Below are 26,297 nucleotides of genomic sequence, written 5' to 3' on the forward strand. Positions count from 1 at the left end.
TTTTCAGTGTAGCCATTATGGTGCTGTGGAGTTCGTGTTTGACAGACTCCCAGACCATATACTCTTATGGCTACCCTGCACTTACAATGTCTAAGGTTTGGCTTAGACACTGTAGGGGCACAGTGCTCATGCACTGGTGCCCTCACCTATGGTATAGTGCACCCTGCCTTAGGGCTGTAAGGCCTGCTAGAGGGGTGACTTATCCATACTTGCATAGGCAGTGAGAGGCTGGCATGGCACCCTGAGGGGAGTGCCATGTCGACTTACTCGTTTTGTTCTCACCAGCACACACAAGCTGGCAAGCAGTGTGTCTGTGCTGAGTGAGGGGTCTCCAGGGTGGCATAAGACATGCTGCAGCCCTTAGAGACCTTCCCTGGCATCAGGGCCCTTGGTACCAGAGGTACCAGTTGCAAGGGACTTATCTGGATGCCAGGGTGTGCCAATTGTGGATACAAAAGTACAGGTTAGGGAAAGAACACTGGTGCTGGGGCCTGGTTAGCAGGCCTCAGCACACTTTCAATTCAAAACATAGCATCAGCAAAGGCAAAAAGTCAGGGGGTAACCATGCCAAGGAGGCATTTCCTTACAAGGGGTTACTGAGCTCCCTTTGACCTCCTGACCTTTCCAGTGGTACAATGTGGTGAGACACTGCATGTAAGTAATAGCGCTAACAAACAATACGAAAAATCTTGTTTTGTACCAAAATATTTTGGAAAGCATTAGCAACCACCATTGAACACAGGAATCTGTGACAGAGGGGCTGTAACAAGGGCAGTGGACGAGAGGGAGGACTTGATATTCAGTGGCAGTAAGGTTCACATTTTTTGAGACCTCAGTTGAGTATTAAAAAGAAGTAGTGATACGACACAGCTTACTAAGGACTGGATGATGGCTGCAGGTCTTGGGTTTGCTGTGGGTTCCTTGAAGGTAAGACATGGGTTCTAAGAGATCACCACAAGATTTTATGGATGCAAGATGAACTAGGTGAAAATAATGTTGCTGGTGGGACTTTACGGTAAGCTACAAAAACAGCAGATAAGATGGGGGTCAGTAGATGGAAGGAAGTATTGAATGGTGAACTGTGAGGACTGCTTTGTACCTGTTTATTTTCCGCTTAAGAGCACCCAATCAGCTTTACCTCACCCCCTGCCCACCAAAAAACCTTTGTTGCGCTTCTTAAGGTAGTGGGAAGCCAGAGGTACATCTCTGTTTAGAGTAAATCATTTTCATTGTGTCTGAATGAAAATCAAGGTATATTTATTTTGTGTAATGGTTTTGGTCTGTTCTGAAAAGTAACAGCTCAGTAAACCGATTTTCCAAAAAAGAACAGTGCGACCACTGCAAAGTAGAAACTGTGATTGGAGGCAGATGCATACGATTTATAGACATGCTAGGACTGGACGGGTTCTTGCTTTTTCCTGGACAACACTGCGCTTTTAGCAGACAGATGACAACGAGTACTCTGAGCAATGACTACCCCAGAAGATGAGAGCAGCAGTAGGATGGTTCACCTTAGGACACAATGCATAATGTAAGAATGTCCTAAGTTCTTCTCGTAGCTCCACATCCTTCCTCCTATCTCAAGGGTTGGGCAAAGGAAGAGAGACAGGAGGAAATGTGGACTGCTCCAATATGGGTATAAATCTGACAAGCATCTGCAAACACAGCAGCTTAACACAACCCCTGCGGTGTAGTGGTAGCCCTACTCCATCAGGGTCCCCCCAGCATTTCAGGAGGCCCCCATTCAGGCCGAAGAAAATAACTGAGGTATGGAAGACTCAAAAGCATCACATCACATTCAGGCAGGAATGAGTGTTTGGGGGGGGGGGGGGTATATTTGGCCCTACACCTCTGTGTAATCCAGGGGCGAAAAATATAGGGAGGTTCTGGTTAGAAAAAAAAGTTACGCTCTCTGCACTACAGGCAGCAAGCCTCAAGGTGAGTCTGTATTACCCAACGAGGCCACCACAGACTGAGGTAAGCCACCAGACAGCAAGTCAAGGTTGTCTACAAGTTGGGGATGGTGCTTAGAACTGCCAATGATGGCCATGGCCACTCAGCTGACATTGGAGGGTGAGGAGGAGGCTAGTGTAAAAGAACCTTGAGCTCCTCCTGAGACTTTGTGGATGTTGGAGACCACAGAGGCCTCCAGAAGTAACTGGTACCTGGAGAATGACCCTCTGCCTGATGAGGGAACAGTGTGGCAGCCAGTCTGTCACTTCGGAAACTGTCTGAAATAAATTACATTCTGACTCACCAGGACATCACAGTAAGAATGCTTAACGCTGCGAGCTAGGAGTTCAGGGACAGACATCGCAACTACACATTGAAAAACCACATCAGCATTGGCTGTAATCACATGAAGTAAAACTATTAAAAAGTAAAAGAACGTCGACTGCCAAGCAAGCAATACTTTGTTTTATTAAATTGTTGTCTCTAAAAGAATCGTCTGGCTTCATAAAGAACTGCCACAGATTCTGACAGAGGCAAATGTCAGCACAAAATAATGTTTGCATCTAAAGAGAAAAATTACCTTGGAAACGGCAAATCACTTTCAGAAAAAAACAAGTACACTGGTACATTTCTCAGCATTTGGAAAAAGCAAAAAAAAAAAAAGCGTAATGACATTCACACAAATGAGCCACGATGCAAGCGCCATCTTTGTTTTTTTTCTATTTACCAATTCAAAATGGCAGATGCCACTATTTTTAAATTTGATGTTTTATTGTGTAAGTGCTCTTCAGCACTCTGAAACGGCCAAACAGCAAATGGCAGCTCTCCCACAAAATAAATAAATCAATAACAACAAGAAAGCAGAAAGGTCTGTGAGGGTGTTCAAGGAACACTGAAGGATCAGGTGAGAGAAGGAGCAGCATGGATGGGGCCAGGAAACAACAAAGCTGCTCAAGCCTAGACCTGGAGGAAGACAAAAACAGTAACAGGGTGGAAAACGCAATGGCTGAGCTTGGGAGGAAAGATGGGGGCAAAACTGTGTGTGGGGGTGGGCCGGGTTTTTGAGAGGGTGGGAAACAGCACAAAAGGGAGTGAGAGCTAGAAAACAGGTGCTGAAAGAAAGAAAAATGTAGCTGCCTGAATACGGGCAGAGGAAGAATACAAGTCATCCAATCAAAAGATAGTAAACAGAAGGGACAAACACAAGAAAAGGAAGGCAAAGCATCGCCTAGGAAGCAAGCACATTAGAGTGACTGTGTCAACCAATGTTAAGCAATGGGTGGGCTCGAAGCCCACTAAGGTTTTGGAACTGAGCACAAGAGGCTTTTGCATTCTAGACAGCTAAAAGCTAGCTGGTAGGTGAGAACTAAAAATTAGCAAAACAGCCCACAGGGAAACCAATGGGAGACTGATCCGCTGGACTCAACACATCACCACACCAGGATGCAACCTCGACTGAGGAGCACAAGACTGGTCAATATTCTCATATGCAGAAGAAACTAACAAGGGAGAACAGTGAGTCCAGGGAGCTCTTCTGTTGACCCTACCCTGCTAGCTCAGGCTAAATGACCATGCACCAAAAACCATGAAACCTACAACCACCAAGCACACTACCGGGCCCTCCACCATCTTGTTTTCAGATTGGGCCCTCAAATTGGACTAACTCTTATCAATCCCCACTGCGCCTATGCTGAACTCGAGCTCCCGTTCTACCTTTGTGTACAAACACTCAGAAATGGCATCTTAGTAAATTTTTGGACATTGGAAAAAATAATTAACTAAAAGGGGTGTTTAGTTTTTTTTTTCTAGAAATGTTTCTACTGAGAATTGTGCTCAGTCATGAGCGTCTCTTTTCATTTGACAATCAAGCTATTTGCAGCCACTACGAAGAATAAGGCAATCAGATCGCGTAAAAGCACCCCTAGTTTTTTATTTTATTATTTAATGTGGATTTGGAAAACTTTAGTTTGTTGACTGAACAAAAAAATAAAAACACAGGCTGGCAACCAGAATACTCAGTATTAGGCAATGTACACCCTTGGCAACCAGTTAGACACCCACATAAACAAAAGCACAAGCACATACACACAGCAGTCACCAGGCAGCATTACACCAGCAGTATACTTAAAACATGGGCAGCTGTACCACAGCTGGACAAATGGTCCTGCCTGTCTCTTACGCAGGGAGGCAGCTGATGAGCAGTCTTAGAGCTGCATTCCAATACCTGCACACCCCTTCGACACGCCCCTTTTCTCTCGAAGCAAGCTGGGCACTGTGTCAATGTGGCCCCTCTTGCTCTTAGGTCACTTCCTGGGTGGGGCCAGGAGGCATAACCTCTAATAGAGAGCTCTGCCCAAACTTTGCATCGTCTGATTTCGCTGGCATTGTCCACGCTGGTCTGGCCAAGGATTCCTGTTCAGCTTTGGTTAGAGACAATATCCTAGGGCAGTCCATGACTGCTCCATTTGTATGGCAAGAGAAGCTTTGCAAAGCAGAATCCAACAGTATGCAGGCAAATAGCAAGTGTTCGGATTAGGAGGCCTTGTTATCGAGCACCACAACCTCTATCTTCTGGTGATCTGCAGGTGGTGTAAAAATTGGTTTATTGCCATGAACAAGTGTTAAAGTGTAAAAGGCCATTTGGAAGCAGTTCGGTGACAGCAGCTGGCAGGAGTTATAGAGGAAAACAATGGCTTTGATACGCAAAATCAACCAAGATAAATTCGTCCACAAGAGGGGTGCTTTATGACAACTGCATTCATTCAGCCGGGCCCCAGTCAAAGTAACTGTGCCCTGTATTCCCTGGGACAGTTACAAGACTAGGCAACTAGTTGCTAAATTTATGTTCATGTCTCTTTCGGTGGGAGCTGTGCTCCACTGGAATATTGTCTCCAGATGGGGGGGTAGACTCTTGTGAAGCCATCTGAGCACTGCACCAGTTGAATGTTGCCTTTATGATTGATGGTTAATCAGACAGGCAGCAAGTCTAGGTGGTAACATCACTGGCTGCTTCTGGGTCGCCTGTAAGTTAACCTTGTTTAAGAAACAAACCTGAATCATATCTTTCATCAAAATAAACAGTAATCTGCCTCATATTTCACTTTGTCAGCTTCTGTTATACACATTACTGCCATTCTGGTGATGAGTGTGGGAAGCCTGCTTGGCTATGGGATACCAGTGCTAGGTTGGCTGTGAACTCATTTCTGGTAACAGTGAACCAGTGCTTTGAGCATGGCCGGGGAGCGCTACCTCGTTTCACTGGCTACAATGTTAAGCCTCAGGAACATTCAGTATTAGGTGATAACTGTTTAAGATAATCAACCTTCTGTGAGACTGGGGAGTGGCTGTTCACACAAGAGGACACTCAAGCTAAAATCTATTATCAATGACATTTCAGAAGAGAGCACACACCTGAAGCCTACCCCACCCACGCCTTGCCTGGATTGTATATCGAGACATCCTACATGCTCCGGCACCACCTGTGGTGAAGCACATTAGGGTTTGCGCTTCCTCCATTTTAGATTGCATGTTTAAGCTTGCTATCTATTTTTGATGGTGACTTTTTACATGATTTTACACTTATAAGATGATGTGCTGAGAAGACACTGTACATGGAGTTTATTCCTAGTAAGCGTTCATTTCATGGAATCTGTACACTCTGTCCAAAGCTACGAACATAGAATGCGATGCCCTTGTATGTTGATTGTCCAGTGGAGACACCTCTGAGCTCCAGACAAAACATCACATTAGCTCCCCATCTCTGAGACGGTGAGATATGAACAGTATTTTTATGTGAACTGCCTCTGTTCTAAATTCAGCAAAGGAGCACTTCTGCTGGCATTATCCTGGAACGTGGTGCACTGTGACTGAGATTCAGCTCTGCTCATTTTTACCTCCATCCTGCAAAGGACAATAGTCCACACTACATCAGACTGGCTTCCTGTCACATCATATCAGGTATTGGGGGGGGGGGGGGGTTGATCTTGACAGTATAGGTAGCAACAGATAGGAGTGTCACAACATAGCAACATTATCATGGTTGAACTGTCTATCTTTTTTACGCATTCTAAAAGTGCTGGTCACAAGTCTTTGTTTCATCTGCCTAATAACCACAGTTATTTTTTTCTATACAACAATATTGTTCTAATAAATGTCTGAAAAGCCATTTTTCATATCCTTCTTGAGTGTACCTTGGACATGCAAAGCAACAACAGTAGGGTAGATCTGTTTCCACGACTTCTTTGGGAGGCAGATTGGTCATGCTCGAGGTTGATACTACCTGGTATACTAAGGGTTCAGAGGGCGCACTGTGAGGTAGCTAGGAATTGTGTCAGCACATACTGATGAATTATGTGGACGGAGTCCCTATATTCTGAAGTCCATACTGACAAAATGTGTAGTCCTCCTTAATTTGCAGGAACCGTAGAACACGCCTTCAAAATGCACCTAGAGTAGTTCCTGTCATCTCACTCAGAACTAAAATGACAGATGCACATAGTCAGAATGCAGGGATTCTCGTGGGGACTCCTGTGCACATTGGTGTATCCCACTCATGCCTCTCCAGATTATGTTATCTCATACCCTGCATGCTCTGGGCAGCAGCCCCCTGAGATACAATGTTTCACTTAGAGTAGTTCCTCCGATCTCTCACAGCATCCATCAAGACTCACTATACTGTTGCTGTGCTGTAGGCTGAGGGATTCTTTACCTGTAGTGTTCTTGGCTGGAGCCCCTGCTCTCCACAGGAGAGATACTAGCTGAGTGTGCAGAGTTCCTGTATGCTGATGGTCTGCTCGGAGATGCATAGGACATGGGAGACCTCGTTCTCGACTCGTGTGCTCGTGAGTGCTTTTTCTTCTTTTTTTCCTGTGGACTTCTGGAAAGGATTAACAAGATTATAAGATGTGGCAGAAATGCCCTATCAGGTAAATGTTGTGGCAATTCAAAAGGATGTGACAAGGGGAAAGACAAGGAAACACAGCAGTTTGTGTACTTGTACAGTACCGGTAGCCTTGCAGAATACTAGACTCAGACGTAGCACTGCAAGCTCATTCCTACTGAACAAATGCCATCCCTCGGCTGAGACATACGCTTTGAAACATTACAGTACTTTAATAGGTCAAAGTAAACAGGTCCTATTGATAAAGCTTTTGCCAAACTACCTAAACATCCTAGGACAACAAACTCTACTGCAGCAATTAATATTTAGGGCACAGGAATAAAATGATCACAATTGACAAACAGAAGGCAGTATCCTACAAGTAGAGAGCAATGATCTCGGAATGGGACATTATAGTTATAAAAGTGCTTCTCCCAAGGGGTAAAAGCTCATCTAAGACTTCGAAAAACACTATGTGGTACTATACCAGATTAAAAAGCAAACCTTGTTTAGAACTTATTTCCCTCTCCAGAAAAGCTATGGATGTCTATTATAGATTGAAAAGTCTAGTAGGGATTCCAGCTCCTTTAAAGAAGCTTTACATGGGATGGAAGACATGCTGGGAACAAAGTCCGCCCGACAGCACGGTCGCATATAATGGAAACTAGCTTACATCAATAGGTAGCGGCTGTGTCCAGCAGTTTCAATATATTTTTACAAGATTTGGTTTCACTAAAAACAATTGCTATACTATGTGAAACCTTAGAGCACATCATGTAAAGTGCGTGTTCACGAGAAATGCAAAGCAATTCTGTCCGATGGCTGTCAGAAAAGTGGAGAAGCATGAATAATTTGGGGCTGTGTGTACAGACACCTCAGTTAAACACAGTGGGGAGGAACGTTTTAAAATGAAGCTCCAAGGACACAAAAGTACTGCCATGTGAAAACAACCGACTATTCTGACAAGTTCTTGCGCAGGCAAGAGCACATGGGACCCACCATAACGGTAGCTGTGCAGCTGTAAGAGCCACGCTATTTGTAATCCACAGCAAAATGATAACAAATGAAGGAGAAATGACATTAACAAAATGTGGCCCACACTGTCCTGCTCATTTCCATAACTAACCTTAAGGAGCGTAGTCCAATCTAATACTGAGACAAGCACATGCTGTTCCAATCCATTGAAAGTAGCCATGGTGAAATCAGCTCCATCCACTTGAATATTTTCAACAAACCATGGTGAGCTCTGCCCAATCCAACATTCTGAGAAACCTTAAAAAGCACACTCATCCAAAACCAAAGCCATGGCAAACCATGATTACCCCACTGTGTCGAGCCTTAATGTGCACTCATCTTTTGAAATGTTCTATCAGCCCTTGAGAAGCACATGCTCAGCCTAATTCAATCTTTCATTTGTCTTTATGGTTCAGAGTACACCAAACAATGAAGTACATCTACAACTGTGAAGCATTATAATAGTGTGTGTGTGTGGTTAATGTGCTGTTACAGATAGATGAAAATGTCAATTAATGTTTAAAACTCTAAAAACCACTGCAATTCACCAGTTATAATCATCTCTAGTAATTATTACTCACACACCCGTCATGCATAGTTTTATAATCAATGACTTCATTTCAGATGCCATCAATTACCGTTATCACAACGGCCTGTCCCACCCTGGCACCCACACTGCCATGATTTGGAAGCTGCGTGGGGAGGCCCGAGGCTCAGTCAGCGAGCAGCCTTGCGGTAGCAGCCATGCTTTTTTTTTTTTTTTTTTTTTTAAATGGTGGGTGACCATAACTTTGGCTTATGTTGGGAGCCACGGGGGAGGCCCGTGGCCCATGCCAGCTCCCCAGACAGCATTAATTCTTTGAAAACGGTCACAACAAAGGATTTATTTACATGTTGTGGAGGGCTGCAAGGAGCACAGCAGCAGCCCCTACAGAAACGTTAAAAAAAAACTTACAGTAAGTCTCCTGGGTTGGGTCATTCAATACATGACCTTTAGGAGAGCTGGCCATCGTTTTTAAACCACCTAGAGATAGCTATATGCTCTTCAACTGGAGTGTTGAGACCACTTATGTTGGTCCCAGGGGTGCACTATGAGGACAGGACTGCCTTTTTTGTGCATCAACAGCACATATGGATTGTTTTTGACAGCACTAACAAGGATGTTTCTACCATGAGTTATTCTGTTTTGTAACTGTGTTGATAGACTGATGAATAGTAACAGGTTTCGCGATTGCTATTCTTTTGTTAAAGCATTTTTAAAGACAGTCGCACTCCCTCTTCAACACTTATCATGCTAAAATATTTGGAAAAACTTTTTCATTTTTTTTTTCTTCTGAGGTTTTGTCTGTATTTTAGGTGTATGTTTGTTTTAGTCTTCTGTTTCCTTTAAGCCATCTTTACGTCTAATCATGGCCGCTGAACTTTGAGTCAACTGCCACATTTTACATGTGCCAACTGGCAGGAAAACTCGACTCACCCACGGCGGGGTACGAAAGGAGAACGCCGCCTCCCTCGCTAATTTTCATTCACTCCATCACAGACTGGTAGTATTGATGTCTATCTGCAAGCTAGGGACACTTGTTTACATATTTATAGCTGCATGACCATTTACAATTGAAGATTAACACGTTTCTTTGCTTTTGGCCATCGTTCCTGGGCACATATTTAATTGTGGTTACATAACATGGGTGTTTCTTTCCGCATTTTCACCACTACAGCTCGACGTTGCGAACTATCATGAGTTTAAAGACTTAACCTCGGAGCATGAAACCTTTTCCTGTAATGTTAAGTCAAAATTACTGTAATGTTAAATCAAAAATCTTTATTTACTAGATGTTGTATGACAAGTCCCTCGATGAAGCATGTTATCCAAAATGCATCGGAGTCACAGTGTAATAACTGCATTCAAATCAATACAGCATGAAGGAATTTCATAAAGTCTCAAAAGTTTTGAAAAGACAATAAATCTTAGCTTCAAACAGTTCAGAGAGAGTTCAAATTGATTGAAGGGTTTTGTACCCATGTTTTTATAAGCAGCTTGGGATTATAACTAACTTCAATTGCAGGATTTTATTTAAATTAGTATACAAGGGACACTACCAAAATGTTGAAAAATCCCACAAAAAAAGATAAAAAGACAACTATGGACGCAATCACATTAAATGGCAGAACAATGTACAGCAATTGAATCCAGAAATATTGAAACAGCAAAACTATACATTAACTGAAAAAAACACCTTAAGGTTAGTTATTGTACAGACACATATCAAATAAATCCCTGAACGTTGCAGTTATGCTATTCCATGCACAACACACTCTATAACTTGCTTAATGTTCAAAGACCTTTTCTTTCTGAAAAAACACTCACTTGAGGAAAAAGGCGTACTGAGCATAGTGCAGGTGTGAATTATAGAGTGAGTCGTGCATTACATATAACTGTCCAGTGCATTTCTAGGGGTTGTTTCATGCTTTTCTGTGTTCACCTACAGTGTATCCATTTTTGACAGACCCTTTACACTTTACCCTCACACCTGACCTTCATAAATCTGATATTCTTTCCCTGGACTTAATATGCCAACTACCTGGCAAACTTCAAGCATGTTCAAACAACTCCTAAGTTATTACTTAATAAAATTTTATAATGCCCCCTTTCTTTAATTTATCTTTGTCTGACCCTGGACAATCCGCTCAAAATTAAACGAACCAACGGAGAGCTAAAACAGTTAAGGCATATGCCACATTTTGCCCGGATTCAAGCAGTGACACATTTATTAGCAAATTAACACATATTTGGTCCCCCTTTGAATGTGCCCACTGATGGATCTGCATTAATCTGAGAACAGGAGAGTAGGATAAGCATTCTAGACCTATGCTAACTCTCGTGTAAATCCACCAGAGTGTCTAAGCTGTCAGTAGATTATAAATGCTTAATAGCCTACGCTCCTTTATATCGGTACAATAAGTGAAAATACCTGCACAGATGTAACTTGCTAACCACCTGCTACAATTTATGCAGAAATATCAGCTTTCACAAAGCTATTACTTAAAAAAAAAAATGTGTCCCGTCTGCCCACCAGACAGACACAAAATTTGACATACCAATAGAAAACTGACCCATCTAAATGTCTACCAAGTTTTGTGCATTTGTCATACAGCACCAACGCTATTAGCAAACTAATAATTTTTGGCCCCGTCCCGCTTTGTTCGATCTACACAAATTTGAAAATAAATCCCAACATGCTAAGTGACCACTAAATTTCATGTGCCTAAATCTACATTTGGTGCGAAAGTTATTAAATCATCAAATGTTTTTAAAAAAGAACTGCCACGAAAAACAAAAGTGTTAACCCTTTAAATCACACTTGGCTGCTTGGTCTCATGCTAATATTTCAATCTAGCTGGAAACTGGATAGATTTCCACTGCACCAGCAAAGTGCGGAGTTAAGTTCTACATTCATCTCGAGTGTGGCATTAATCCATTTAGCATTTTTATATTTTGGCTTGACAGCGCAGCAGTTGCTAGGCAATTTTGTGGTTGCCACTAAAGAGGGGCTTTGGCTCCACCCACATGTAGGAAGCCAGGCGTATGTTTTGATTGGGTAGACATTGTGTGCTTCCACAAAAAAAGTGCTTGCCCTCTAGCAACATTGATTTTATTCATCCAGCTTCCTGAGCCTGATCTTTCAGGAGCACACACATGGCACTGGAATGCTAATAGGGTGTCTTAGTTAACTGGATAATTTATGTTGCTTTTCTCTGACAGTAGCACAGATGAGAGGAGAGCAGCCATTAACCTACATGGATTTTTAGGTCTGGCTCGACAGAGCAACTGTCACCTGACCTTTTAATCTACACCAAAATGGATCTACACATCTTTGATTTCACACAAATACATACCTATTCCCATGCTATTTACATGGTACGCTTCACAGCATTCAGTTAAAGCCAGACCTACTGGCATTGCCAATGCTTGTTGGGTCTAGCGCTGAGCAATACATGCTATCGAAGCTATAATAAGAAACATCTTTTTGGCAGATCCCCGACTCCTCTTAACTTTTTTCTTTTGTAACAAACTGCACGAAAAGTGGCGTGCCGGACCTAAACTTAGGGTGACCACCCGTCCGTAAATTTCACAGACTGCCCGTAATTTGAAAGGCTTAACAGACGGCATTTGTCTGTAATTTTAGGCTTTCACCAAAAGGACAATGAACGACAGGGCGAGATTACGGGCAGATCAGTTTTCCCAGCTGGTTTGAAAGGCAGGGAGGCTCCTGTGCTCTGAGGGAGGGAGGGGCAGTCAGATAAGAGAAGGCCTTCTTGCCAGGGGGTCTCCTTCCCTAAAGAAATGCAAATGTGTGCAACTGGTAAATCTGCAAATGCAAAGGGGCTTGGAAACCTGCACTGACTTTAATCAAAGGAGTCACTTGAAGCTTTCTGATGACAAAGATATTTGGAAAGATACAGGTGAACTGTAGAGTGTGTGGTTTTCTTGGACTGTTATAAAAAATAAAAAAATAAAGTAGTACTAGGTATAAACTGTATATTATTAAAATCTGTATTTTAGACGGACTTATTTTATTTAACCGAAATGTATTGGCACATTTTGTAGCAGCCTATATTATGATGTGTGTAATGCATGTTTGAAATAAGGACTTACACATTCACATTTCTTTCAGGGACTACCTCATAGTACTAACAAACATTGGCAAAGCCAATAGGTCTAATCTACGCAAGAATTATTGGCACTGCCAATGTGTTTTAGCCATGTTATACACCAGAGTGGCTGCTGTTCATGGCTAAAAGTTAGTGGCATAGTGGTGTGGAGTGGAGTAGAGTGGCATAGGAGCAGTGGTGCAGAGTACAGTGCAGTTGTTTAGAGTGCATTGGCATAGAATGCAGTGGTTTGGAGTGCAGTGGCATGGAGTGGCATGGGGTAGAGTGGCATAGAGTGCAGTGGAATAGAGTGGCATACAATAGAGTGGCAGAGAATGCAATAATGCAGAGTGTTGCAGTGTCATTGCAGAGTAGACTCACGTGGTATAGAGTGCACTGGCGTAGAGTGGTGCAGAGTATAGTGCCTAGAGTATAGTGCGTAGAGTGGTGTAGAGTGGTACAGAGACCAGTGGCATAGAGTACAGTGGTGCAGCGTAAAGGGCAGTGGCATACAGTGCAGTTGTTTAGAGTGCACTGGCGTAGAGTGCACTGGCATAGAGTGTCCTGGGGCATAGCAGAGTGGCATAGGGTGCAGTGGAATACAGTGTATTGGTGCAGAATGTAGTAGCACAGAAACGAGTGGTGTAGAGTATAGTGGCAGCCAGTGCAGTGTTGTAGAGTGTCAGCGTGCTGTGAGGTAGAAGCAATTGAACTAGAGTGCAGTGGCATAGAAATGAAAATGTCACTTACCCAGTGTACATCTGTTCGTGGCATCAGTCGCAGTAGATTCGCATGTTCTGCAATAGCTCGCCATCTGGTGTTGGGCCGGAGTGTTACAAGTTGTTTTTCTTCGAAGAAGTCTTTCGAGTCACGGGACCGAGTGACTCCTCCTTTTGTCTCCATTGCGCATGGGCGTCGACTCTATCCTCGATTGTTTTTCCCCGCAGAGGGTGAGGTAGGAGTTGAATTGTAGTAATAGTGCCCATGCAATGGAGTGACTAAGTATGCACCTTATTTAAGGTTGAGATGATACATATATAAATAATTGAAGGTAACTTCCAAACTGCTACAGGCTCCCGGGGAGGCGGGTGGGCACATGCGAATCTACTGCGACTGATGCCACGAACAGATGTACACTGGGTAAGTGACATTTTCAGTTCGATGGCATCTGTCGCTGTAGATACGCATGTTCTGCATAGACTAGTAAGCAGTTATTTCCCCAAAAGCGGTGGATCAGCCTGTAGGAGTGGAAGTAGTCTGAAATAATGTCCTTAATACGGCTTGACCTACTGTGGCTTGTTGTGCGGATAACACGTCTACACAGTAGTGCTTGGTGAATGTGTGAGGCGTAGACCATGTGGCTGCCTTACATATTTCTTGCATTGGGATGTTTCCTAGAAAGGCCATGGTAGCACCTTTCTTTCTGGTTGAGTGTGCCCTTGGTGTAATGGGTAGCTGTCGTTTAGCTTTAAGGTAGCAGATTTGGATGCATTTAACTATCCATCTGGCTATACCTTGTTTTGAAATTGGGTTTCCTGCGTGAGGTTTTTGAAATGCAATAAAGAGTTGTTTAGTCTTTCTGATGTTTTTTGTTCTGTCAATGTAATACATTAATGCTCTTTTGACATCTAATGTATGTAGTGCCCTTTCAGCTACGGTATCTGGCTGTGGAAAGAACATTGGAAGTTCCACTGTTTGATTTAGATGGAACGGTGAAATAACCTTCGGCAAAAATTTAGGATTGGTCCTTAGGACGACTTTATTTTTGTGTAGTTGTATAAAAGGTTCCTGTATAGTAAACGCCTGAATCTCGCTTACTCTTCTTAGGGAAGTAATGGCGATGAGAAATGCCACCTTCCAGGTTAGGAACTGTATGTCGCAGGAGTGCATGGGTTCAAAAGGTGGACCCATAAGTCTAGTTAGGACAACATTTAGGTTCCATGAAGGAACAGGTAGTGTTCTTGGTGGTATAATTCTCCTAAGGCCCTCCATGAATGCTTTAATGACTGGTATTTTATATAGGGAAGTTGAATAGGTAGTTTGCAGGTATGCGGATATTGCTGCAAGGTGAATCTTAATGGAAGAGAAAGCTAGGTTAGATTTTTGTAAGTGAAGCAAGTAACCCACTACCTGTTCTGGAGGTGTGTGTAATGGTTGTATTTGATTAATATGGCAGTAGCAAACAAACCTCTTCCATTTACTTGCATAGCAGTGCCTGGTGGATGGCCTTCTTGCTTGTTTTATGACTTCCATACATTCTTGGGTAAGTTGTAAGTGCCCGAATTCTAGGATTTCAGGAGCCAGATTGCTAGATTCAGCGATGCTGGATCTGGGTGTCTGATCTTTTGGTTGTGCTGTGTCAACAGATCTGGCCTGTTGGGCAATTTGATGCAGGGTACCAGTGATAGGTCTAGCAGCGTTGTGTACCAGGGTTGCCTTGCCCAAGTTGGTGCTATCAATATGAGTTTGAGTTTGCTTTGACTGAGTTTGTTTACCAGGTAAGGAAGGAGAGGGAGAGGAGGAAAAGCGTAAGCAAATATCCCTGACCAGTTCATCCATAGGGCATTGCCTTGGGATTGTTTGTGTGGGTATCTGGATGCGAAGTTTTGGCATTTTGCGTTCTCCCTTGTCGCAAACAAGTCTATCTGAGGTGTTCCCCAGAGTTTGAAATAATTGTTCAGAATTTGGGGGTGAATTTCCCATTTGTGGACCAGTTGGTGATCTCGAGAGAGATTGTCTGCGACTTGATTTTGTATCCCTGGTATAAACTGTGCAATTAGGCGAATTTGGTTGTGAATTTCCCAATGCCAAATTGTTTGTGCTAGCAGGCTTAACTGCGTGGAGTGCGTCCCCCCCTGCTTGTTTAGATAATACATTGTTGTCATGTTGTCTGTTTTGACGAGAATGTATTTGTGAACTATTATTGGTTGGAAAGCTTTTAGTGCTTGAAAAACTGCTAGAAGTTCTAGGTGATTGATATGCAGTTTTGTTTGATGTACGTTCCATTGTCCTTGTATGCTGTGTTGATCGAGGTGTGCTCCCCACCCTGTCATGGAAGCATCTGTTGTTATTACGTATTGTGGCACTGGGTCTTGGAAAGGCCGCCCCTTGTTTAAATTTATGTTGTTCCACCACAGAAGCGAGAGGTAAGTTTGGCGGTCTATTAACACCAGATCTAGAAGGTGACCCTGTGCTTGAGACCACTGTGATGCTAGGCATTGTTGTAAGGGCCTCATGTGCAGTCTTGCGTTTGGGACAATGGCTATGCATGATGACATCATGCCTAGGAGTTGTAATACCATCTTTGCTTGTATCTTTTGTGTTGGATACATGCGTTGAATGATGGTGTTGAAATTTTGAATTCTTTGTGGACTTGGAGTGGCTACTCCTTTTGATGTGTCTATTATGGCTCCCAGGTATTGTTGTACCTTGCGTGGCAGAATTTTGGATTTTGTGAAATTGACGGTGAACCCTAGTTTGAAGAGGGTTTGTATGATATGATTTGTGTGATTTGAGCACTCTATTAACGAATGGGCCTTGATTAGCCAGTCGTCTAGATATGGGAACACATGTATCTGCTGCCTTCTTATGTGTGCTGCGACTACCGCTAGACATTTGGTAAAAACTCTTGGTGCGGTTGTTAATCCGAAAGGCAGTACCTTGAATTGGTAATGTATTCCTTTGAATACAAACCTTAGGTATTTTCTGTGCGATGGGTGTATTGGTATATGGAAATAAGCATCCTTGAGGTCTAAAGTTGCCATGTAGTCGTGCAGCTTTAGCAATGGCAATACTTCTTGTAGTGTGACCATGTGGAAGTGGTCTGATTTGATGAAAGTGTTCACTACTCTGAGGTCTAGGATTGGTCTCAGTGTTTTGTCCTTCTTTGGTATCAGAAAGTACAGTGAGTAAACTCCTGTGTTTATTTGTGTGTTTGGCACTAATTCGATTGCATTCTTTTGCAATAGTGCCTGCACTTCTATCTCCAGGAGATTGGAATGGTGTGTTGTTAAATTTTGTGCTTTTGGTGGTATGTTTGGAGGGAATTGTAGAAATTCTATGCAATAACCATGTTGGATAATTGCTAGAACCCAAGTGTCTGTAGTGATTCTCTCCCATGCTTTGTAATAATGACCTATTCGTCCCCCCACTGGTGTTGTGTGGAGGGGGTGAGTGACATGTGAGTCACTGTTTAGTAGTAGGGGTTTTGGGGCTTTGGAATCTTCCTCTATTTCTAGGGAATTGCCCTCCTCTATATTGTCCCCGAAAACCTCCTCTATACTGTCCTTGGTAGCTGGACGGTGTGGCTTGTGAGGTGCTGGCTTGTGTGCTTTGACCCCGAAACCCCCCTCGAAAGGGCGTTTTACGGAATGAGCTGTAATTCCCTCTGCTCTGCGGGGAGTAGAGTGCGCCCATGGCTTTGGCAGTGTCCGTATCTTTTTTGAGTTTCTCAATCGCTGTGTCCACTTCTGGACCGAACAGTTCTTTTTCATTAAAAGGCATATTGAGAACTGCTTGTTGAATCTCTGGTTTAAATCCAGACGTTCGGAGCCATGCATGCCTTCTGATAGTTACAGATGTATTAATTGTCCGTGCAGCTGTATCTGCAGCGTCCATGGAGGAGCGGATCTGGTTGTTGGAGATGGCCTGTCCCTCCTCAACCACTTGTTTTGCCCTATTTTGTAAGTCCTTGGGCAGATGTTCAATGAGATGTTGCATCTCGTCCCAGTGGGCTCTGTCATAGCGCGCAAGTAGTGCCTGGGAGTTCGCGATGCGCCACTGGTTTGCAGCTTGTGCTGCGACTCTTTTACCAGCTGCATCAAACTTGCGGCTTTCTTTATCTGGGGGTGGTGCATCTCCAGATGTGTGAGGGTTGGCCCTTTTCCTAGCTGCTCCTACAACGACAGTCTGGTGGCAGCTGTGTAGTGATGAAAACCGGGTCCGTAGGAGGCGGCTTATACTTTTTTTCTACCCTTGGTGTGATTGCTCTACTTTTAACCGGCTCCTTAAAGATGTCTTTTGCGTGCCGGAGCATACCAGGGAGCATAGGCAGGCTTTGGTATGAGCTGTGGGTGGAGGAGAGTGTGTTGAATAAGAAATCATCCTCGACCTGTTCTGAGTGGAGGCTTACGTGGTGAAATTGTGCTGCTCTAGCCACCACTTGAGAGTACGCGGTGCTGTCTTCTGGTGGAGATGGCTTCGCAGGGTATGCCTCCGGACTGTTATCCGACACTGGGGCGTCGTATAGGTCCCATGCGTCCTGATCTTGGTCACCCTGGCTCATGGTGGTGTGAGCTGGGGAGTGTGATGGAGTTTGTGCTGGTGAAACGTCAATCACGGGCGGAGGTGAGGGTGGTGGTGTAACTCTTTTCACCACTTTTGGTTGTGGTGTTTGTTCCGTCTGGAACTCCAACCTCCTCTTTCTCCTAATGGGGGGAAGGGTGCTTATTTTTCCTGTCCCCTGCTGAATGAAGATACGCTTTTGCGTATGGTCCACATCAGTTGCTTGTAGCTCTTCCTCAAACCTATGCTTCTGCATTTGGGAGGTTAGCGAGTGCTCTTCTGTATAAGAGCCTGAAGCTGGGTCGCTTGCAGTTTGTTTCGGCATCGAAACTTTGTCTGCGTGTTTTTTCGGCTCCGAGGTGACTTTTTTCCTTTTCAGGGCCGAAACCTCTCGGCGTCGATCTGTTTCGGTGCCGCTGTCTCGGCGTCGAGCCGTGTCCACACCGGCCTCACGGTGTCGAGGCTTGTCTCCAGCACTTTCTCGGTCCCGAGAAGGCTGCGTGCCGGTGTCTCGACCGGAGTCGGACGATCTCGGCACTGTTTGGGCCTTTTTCGGTGCCGACGGACGGTCACCGAATTTATGGGTCGAGCCATGGCCTGGTGGCAGTGGCGTCCCCTGGGCCTTGTAAATGTTTCTCTGTGTTGATTTCGACGTCTTACTCACAGTTTGTGTATCGTCGAATCCTTCGGAGTCTGAGTCTTGGATCGAGAAGGTACCTTCCTCTTCCTGTTCCTCGAACTCCCGTTGGGCTGTCGGTGCGGACGCCATCTGAAGTCTTCTGGCTCGACGGTCTCGGAGTGTTTTTCGGGACCGGAACGCACGACAGGCCTCGCAGGTGTCTTCGCTGTGCTCAGGTGACAGGCACAGGTTGCAGACCAAGTGTTGGTCTGTGTAGGGGTATTTATTGTGGCATTTGGGGCAGAAACGAAACGGGGTCCGTTCCATCGGCGTTCTTCAGCACGCGGTCGGGCCGACCAGGCCCCGACGGAGGATCGAAAAACTACCCCGAAGGGCACCGGAGCTCTTCGATCTTCGATGCGGTGTTGAATGTAAGTACGCCGATCCCGAACGCAACAATACCGACGAAAATCTTCCGAAATTAGCTAATTATCCGTTCCGAAACTCGGAGCGACAGGAACACGTCCGAACCCGATGGCGGAAAAAAAACAATCGAGGATAGAGTCGACGCCCATGCGCAATGGAGACAAAAGGAGGAGTCACTCGGTCCCGTGACTCGAAAGACTTCTTCGAAGAAAAACAACTTGTAACACTCCGGCCCAACACCAGATGGCGAGCTATTGCAGAACATGCGTATCTACAGCGACAGATGCCATCGAACACATTGTTTCAGAGTAGAGTGCAGTTGCATAGAGTGGAGAGGCGCAGGGTAGAGTGCAGTGGCGTAAAGTAGATTGTTTCACAGTAGAGTGAAGTGGCTTGGAGTGGAGAGGTGCAGGGTAGTGTAGAGTTGCGCAGAGTGGCAGAGTGTGTTGGCATACAGTAAAGTGGTGTAGAGTGACGTGGCAGAGTGCAGAGCAGATTAGAGTGACGTACTGATGCAGAGTGCAGGGGCATAGAGTTGAGTATTACAGAGTAACGTGCACTAGCATAGAGTGTGTCAGCTTAGAGTGCAATGTTGCAGAGTTGCACAGAATGGAGTTGACCGGACTAGATTGGTGTTTTGCTATACTGGAGTGGTATAGCATGCAGAGCGCAGTGGTGTAGAGAGGCGTAAAGTGTACTGGCAGAGTAGAGTGGTACAAAGTAGAGTAGAGAGGCATAGTGTAAAGTAGCATAGACTGCAGTGGCATAATGTGGAGTGGTTCAGAATGGAGAAGAGTGCAGTGGCATGGAGTGGTGTAAAGTGGAGTTATGAGGAGTAGGGAGCAGTGGTGTGGAGTGGTGCAGAGCGGAGTGGAGTATGCACGGTGTAGTAACACACTGCCATTACAGACTACACATTTTTGATTGAAATGACCATTACATTTGCACAGACAGACAGTTTTTCAAATCCAACTATACTGTGCACAGAAGATGATGTGTGGAAATTGCATCACCTAATACCATGATTTGTTTTAATCATATAAAGGTATTTGTTTCCAGCACAGTTCAGAATTAACAAAACTGTGCTTCATTTGTACTAATTCTGATATATTCTGAAGCTTATTTAAATGCTGTCATGTGAAAGAAAAAAACTCTTTCCTAACCCTAGTATCCTCAAAGGTGGAAAGGGAGCCCTCAGAAGGATACTGTAAATAAGGTGTGGGCAAGGGAAGGGACGAACTCAAGCTGCATAGCCTAAAACAAATAAATCAAGCAAATTGAAAGCAACAAAATGTGAGTTACAAGGCCAATGGCAAGCAACAGGCAGAATGTATTCCCAAGGAAGCTATATGAATGTACTTAAAGTGACAGCTTTGTGGGAAAAGTCCAGTATTTTAGTCCAGTCCATATCTTGCAGAGGTTTGGCCACATTAATCACCCAGGTAGTATGACAAGACCTGGAGTGGTTTCCATGTTGCAGGAAAGGTCTACACACCCATTCTATCAGTTTGCCACCAGTTCCTGTGGTATAGAGCTTCTGGCACAACTCTTGCAGGATTAGTGCTAGGTGGCAGACATGAAATATGGCATTTAATGATTATTTAAGGTGGTTGTAAGTAAGGCGTTGACCGTGGTGAAGATGGTAGTCTGCCACAAGGGTTTGAAATTTAGTAGCTCGCAGTCCAGAAACAAATCTCCCAATTTTAAGACACCCTCAGTATGCCACTAATGGAGTTGCTCTGAGCACAGCCGTCCTGTGAGAGTGGGAAGGCTTTGCAAATATAGTGCCGGAGCACAGGGTTTCTTCGTGTCAGTAAGTTTACAGGTTCTAGCAAGGCAAGAGAAAGCTGTGCAGTATAACCCCGGATGGTGATCCATAGAATAATCAGTAGGAAACAATGAGCAGTGCATTACGCCTTTCTTAAAAGTCTTTACTGGTAAACCCCATCTAATGCAGGGAGGTGGGCAGAAAGCCAGCGAGCCACCCATTGGACCTGTGCAGCTGAATAATAGCATTCTAAATCCAGAAGACGTAATCCACCTGCAGTCACGGGTAGCTTTCCAGTGAAAAGAGCTACCCGACGGCCCACAACGACCAAATCAGATGTGTGGCATGTCTAAAGAAGGAATGAAGGATGAGCAGGAGAAGGTTTGCAAAATAATACTATCATTGGAGTAGCACACCATCTTCACTACACGTGGCCCACTACAGAAAGCAGAAGAGAAGACCAAAAAGCAAACTGGGTTTGGAGGGACAGTGACGCTCTGCTGAGATTTCCATCCTGCAAATCAGTCGGAGAATGGTAGATATTAATCACTAGGTATCAAAAAGGTAACTGGCTCCCGGTTCAATCTGAGATTTAATTGTACATAAAGGGGAAAACAGTGCCATATGTTAAAGAAACACTAATTACATTTTAACATTTTTATTTTTTGTTTGTGCAATTTACATCCCAAATATTTTGAAGATTCTATGTGTATTTGACACTTAGAGATAACCTAGATCACTAGTTTGGCTTTTGCTCAGTTTCAAAACCATTTAAAGACATGGACCAAGCGAGCAATGGCCTTGCACAACCTTGTAAGGGGTCTGGCCCCTGCTCACCCTTCACAAGCCTGAACAGTGGACCATTGCACCAGAAGAGTTTGCCAAGGTGGATGGGTGTTGCTTGTTCAACCACTTGAAGGTGCCTCTTCTGTTTCTCTCCTATGTGCAGAGACAACTACCCAGGTACCCAATACCTTGAGATAGTTTTGGTGGACCCATCTTGTCTGATTTTAGGAATTGTCCCACCTTGTTTTTCTCTTCCTTATTGATCCAGTTCTTAACAACCCTTTGAATCACTTGCCGTGGATCTCCCGTTTGATCTCGATTTCATCCTCCTCTTTTATTAGCTTTGATTGGTAGCCTGGGCTCCCAGTTCTGAGATAAATGTAGAGTCCCAGACATACACTCTAGTGCTGTGAGACTACAGACAAGTTGTGGATACCCCACATCCTGACACTCACACCATCCTCCCTGCTTCATTAAAAAACTTTAGTTCGAGCCTCCATGGCAGTTGGGGTGAGCTAGATGTTTTTGTTCAATTTGTTTAAACTAGCATAAGTTTAATTACCTTAATGTTTCCCAAACTGTTTGCCAGGGGTTTTAAAATGTTCAGAAACATAATCAAAATGTTGCTGTTTCTTTCTCTTCAAGAAAGATAGGGTAGATTTGGGTAGGGGTGATGGCCTTGACACAGAGCTGAAGGGCATTAATTTACTACTGAACAAGGACATAATGTGATACCTGAATGTAGCATAGGAGGCAATCACAAAAAGACCACAGTGAATAAATAGTGCTATGTTAAAAAAAAGGGTAAATAAATGCACTGACAACATAGTGAGGCATGACCTCTCTTGGGTGTATCTGTAAAACCGACGTTTGTTCTTGAATTTTAGTCTTTAATTTTGACCCTTTGTCCAAAATTTTTGTCCTGAATTTTGACCCTTTTTTACAGTCCTGTCCAGAATTCACCTCAATGCCAGGTGGTCACCCTACCTAAGCTGCGAAAATTAAACGAGTGCCCAATCTTGACATCTGTCCACTGGGCCCAAAGTATAGGTATAAAAAAAAAGAAATTAATGTAATTGCGGCTGAACCATAACTACAGTGGTGATTCCACTGTATACGCTCCTGTGAGCATATATTGTGTAGGTTTACGTTCTGTACATCACAGCGATGCACATCTAACGGCTTCGGAATCAGAGTTTCCTGAAGATCTCTGCAGAGTAAGACACTCTGCAATGCGTTCCAGGTCTGGGGAGACACACGCCGCTGCTAAGTATTTTGCTCTGCAGTGGTAACATTTATTCAGACGATGGAAGACCGTGGCTTCCGACTCGACATGGATGAGGGCTTCATGTTGATGCAATCCAGCGTTTCCTCGTCTCCACCCGCACACTTCAGCATATTAGTGACAATTAGTGTCAGACTAAATGCTCACTCGTGGAGCACAGGTGGATCTATTACAAATAATGGCACTAGGATCAATTAAGCCTCTGACAGACTACCAAACATATCTTTATATCGCCCTCGACCATCCTTGGAGAGAGGATCGGAGTTTGTGAAAGGATCACTTCTAAGCCGTGAAATGAAGCGCTTCTGCAGTGGGACAAAAGGGGGCTCTGAATGCAGCAGTGAACCGAAGGGCTTATGAATGCCCAGATTCAAGAAGACCCCATTAGTCAAGTGCTGGTAATGGAAATGGTCCAAAGCTGCACATGTTCGCTTCCAAAATGGAGTGTGGAGGGCATCTCTAGCAAAGCTGAATAAGAACTCTGCAACTTGAACACAGAAGACATTCTGTCCTTTCTAAATAAAGAAAAAAAGTGAGCCAAATAAAATTCTAACTTTAATTTCTACCTTTTTTAACGGGCCAAACAAATCACGCCACAGCTGCAACAGATGTAAACAAGCATTTGCAATGCAACGGGTCTCACATTTTGTTGAGTTACAGTTATTAGCATTGTAAACGCCTAACCAGACTTTTCTTGCCACATTAAATGGGAAAAAAAAAAAAAAAACGAGCGCGATCGCGCTGCGTAAAACACGGATTTGCGCTGCAAAATAAAGAGAAAAAGTAGTCCAGAAACCATACGGAAAACATGGAGCCTCGTATGTTTCCAGTAGTTGGTCGGTGCGCTCGAGGAGGGCTAAACACCGGAAAAGGCAGGACGCATACATGCCTTATACTAATGAAGGCAAGCGGATTTTAAAAGGCAAGCCCACGAATTGACGCGACCTGGGCGTGGTTAGAAGCCCAAAGAGATAATATCAGTGGACCGTTCTCTTTGCGCTCGCCCCTAAAAAGTAACCTTCACAGTCTGTAGAGGATGTTCCATTTATGCAATGCCCTTAGGCGGGAAACATCCTAAACAGCGTGGCCTAAGCAACACGGACGTTTAACCACACAAGCGGAACAACGCTTGCCTAAACCACACCTGCCTTTTTCTCTGCCTTAACCACGCATGTGCCTAAGCCACGCATATGTGTTGTTAAGGAAGATATAAGGCAGAGAGCGGTCTAGTGGTCCGGAGATAAGAGCAGGAAGGACCAGAAGAGGACGTGGTGCGGTAAGTGGGGCTGGGGCAGGGTTGAGGGGGTAGTTTTTAGGGGTGGAGGGTGGATTTAGAGCTTAGGATGGGTGGTGGGCGTCGGGTAGTTTAGCTAGTAGGGGTGGGGGAAGGTTTTAGGGTGGGTGGGGGCGTTGGATACTGGGCGAAGAGGAGAAAGGATCGGGAGAGGACGCAGTGAGGTAGGTGGGGCTCAGGGGTGGGGAAGGTTTTAGGGTTCAGGGAGGGTGAGGGGTGTCGGGTAGTTTATTTTTAGGGGCAGGGAAGGTTTAAGGAAGGGCTGAGAGGAGAAAGGATCAGGAGAGGACGTGTGAGGTATGTGGGGCTCAGGGGTAGTTTTTAGGGGTGGGGAGTTTATTTTTAGGGGCAGGGAAGGTTTAAGGAAGGGCTGAGAGGAGAAAGGATCAGGAGAGGACGTGTGAGGTATGGGGGCTCAGGGGTAGTTTTTAGGGGTGGGGAAGGTTTTAGGGTTCAGGGAGGGTGAGGGGTGTCGGGTAGTTTATTTTTAGGGGCAGGGAAGGTTTAAGGAAGGGCGGAGAGGAGAAAGGATAGGGAGAGGACGCGTGAGGTAGGTGGGGCTCAGGGGTAGTTTTTAGGGGGGGAGGTTTTAGGGTTCAGGGGGTTGAGGGGTGTCGGGTAGTTTATTTTTAGGGGCAGGGAAGGTTTAAGGAAGGGCGAGAGGAGAAAGGATAGGGAGAGGACGCGGTGAGGTAAGTGGAGCTGGGGCAGGGTTTGGGGGTTAGTTTTTAGGGCGGGTGAGGGGATCGGGGTAGTTTCTTTTTTAGGGCTATGGGGAGGGTGGGGGGGTCGGGTAGTTTAGGGATTAGGGGTCGGGAAAAGTTTTAGGGCTCAGGGCGGGTGGGGGGCTTGCTGGGTTAGTTTATTTTTTAGGCTTCAGGGTGGGGGTAGTTTATTTTATAGGGCTTAGGGTGGGGGAGTTGGGGGAGTTTAGCTATTCAGGTAGGGAAAGGTTTTAGACTCAGGGCGGGGTGAGGGGTGTCAGGGTAATTTAGTGTTTAGTGGCAGGGGAGGTTTTAGGGCTCAGGGCAAGTTAGGCTAGGTTTTTGTTTTATGTAAACAGGGGCCAGGGTTTTAAATGGGGGTGGGGTTGAGGTTTCATTGGTGGCAGGGGGAGTTTTGGGCCTCAGGGAGGATGGGGGGGTTGGGGTAGTTTTTTAGGTTAAGTGGGGGGTTGTATTTTCCACATATTCCTTTACTAAGAATACTTTTACAACGAAATTTGTTGCAAAGGCATACGTGGTAAAGGCATGCGTGGAAATGACACAGTCGTGGTTTGGACAGTTTTGTTAAAGTAGGCCTCGAACAATCATAAAAATGTTACTAGACCTGCAGGTTGAGTAGCTTGAATAATATACTCAACCTAAATGTAATGTACTTGACCCAGAAACGGGTCTCAAATTGTGTGATCCTAGGAAAATATAGTATTTTACAGTTGGCTTTTTCTTCATTTTCACGTGAGTGTACCTTCAAATACGTGAGTTCAGCATTTCCGCTGTAAAAAAAATAATCCTCTTTTGTTTGATTAAATAGTCTAAACTCCATGTATAATAAATCTAGCCCACATATAGGGTGCACATGATGCATGCATGACTTGCCTCTTAGTTTACTACTAGCCTTGGCATCAGGGAAGGAGTGTTTCTCAGTTTGTTTAAACACTCACTTTTAATAAATATATCACTAAAGCATGATGTAGCGCACTGTCATTTACAGACAGTAAGTTTCCAAGAAATGTCCAAAAATCTTCCCACTAACTTGCAGCTTTACTGATAAAACTATTTAGGGTATTAACAATAATATGTGAAAATTTGGGTTTCAGAAAATATTCATCATTTGCACATCACCCAGTAAAGTGTTCTGAAACTTTTTCATCCTATTAAAATATTGTTTTCATCACACAGAAGTACACAAAATGGTCTTTCACAGCTACTGAAATATATTTTGAAATGTTTGTAAAGTGGACTTAGTTATATAAATGTTGTATATTAGGAAAAACCGGATACCAACAGCCTTTCATTTCACATAGGTCAGACAGTTCACCTTACAAAAGCCTGGAACTCTGCAGTGGCAAGTAAAAGTATTTGCATTGCAAGAAGACACACTGGCTTTTGACCTCTGTCTCTGAACACTGAGCAAATGTGACAAGAATAAGATTTAAAGGCATCTTAATTGCTAATTCAGTTTGTGACTGAACAGAACATCTGTTCTTTGTCCACTGGCCAGAGGGGGCACTAGGATCTAAAAATAGCTCGACCTCATAAAATAAAACCCGCTATAATGAGTGGTCGATTCGATTTTTCAAGTCCTGTAAGGCATGTGTGGATCTGTCATACAACC

The 26,297-nt window shown here is 44.3% G+C and overlaps 1 protein-coding gene across 4 annotated transcripts in view; it reads right to left on the minus strand.

Annotated features, from left to right (window-relative positions):
• SFSWAP (splicing factor SWAP) overlaps positions 1-26,297 on the minus strand; it is a 474,828-nt gene that overhangs the window by 39,496 nt on the left and 409,035 nt on the right. For 3 of the 4 annotated variants that reach the window (XM_069215345.1, XM_069215346.1, XM_069215348.1), the window contains exon 16: positions 6,662-6,829. The exons of the other annotated variant lie outside the window; for it this stretch is intronic. In XM_069215345.1, coding sequence (XP_069071446.1) covers positions 6,662-6,829 — 168 coding nt within the window. The remainder of the gene's footprint in view (positions 1-6,661; positions 6,830-26,297) is intronic. 4 annotated transcript variants of the gene reach the window in all.

This window comes from Pleurodeles waltl, chromosome 11, assembly GCF_031143425.1.
Source record: "Pleurodeles waltl isolate 20211129_DDA chromosome 11, aPleWal1.hap1.20221129, whole genome shotgun sequence".
Taxonomy (NCBI): domain Eukaryota; kingdom Metazoa; phylum Chordata; class Amphibia; order Caudata; family Salamandridae; genus Pleurodeles; species Pleurodeles waltl.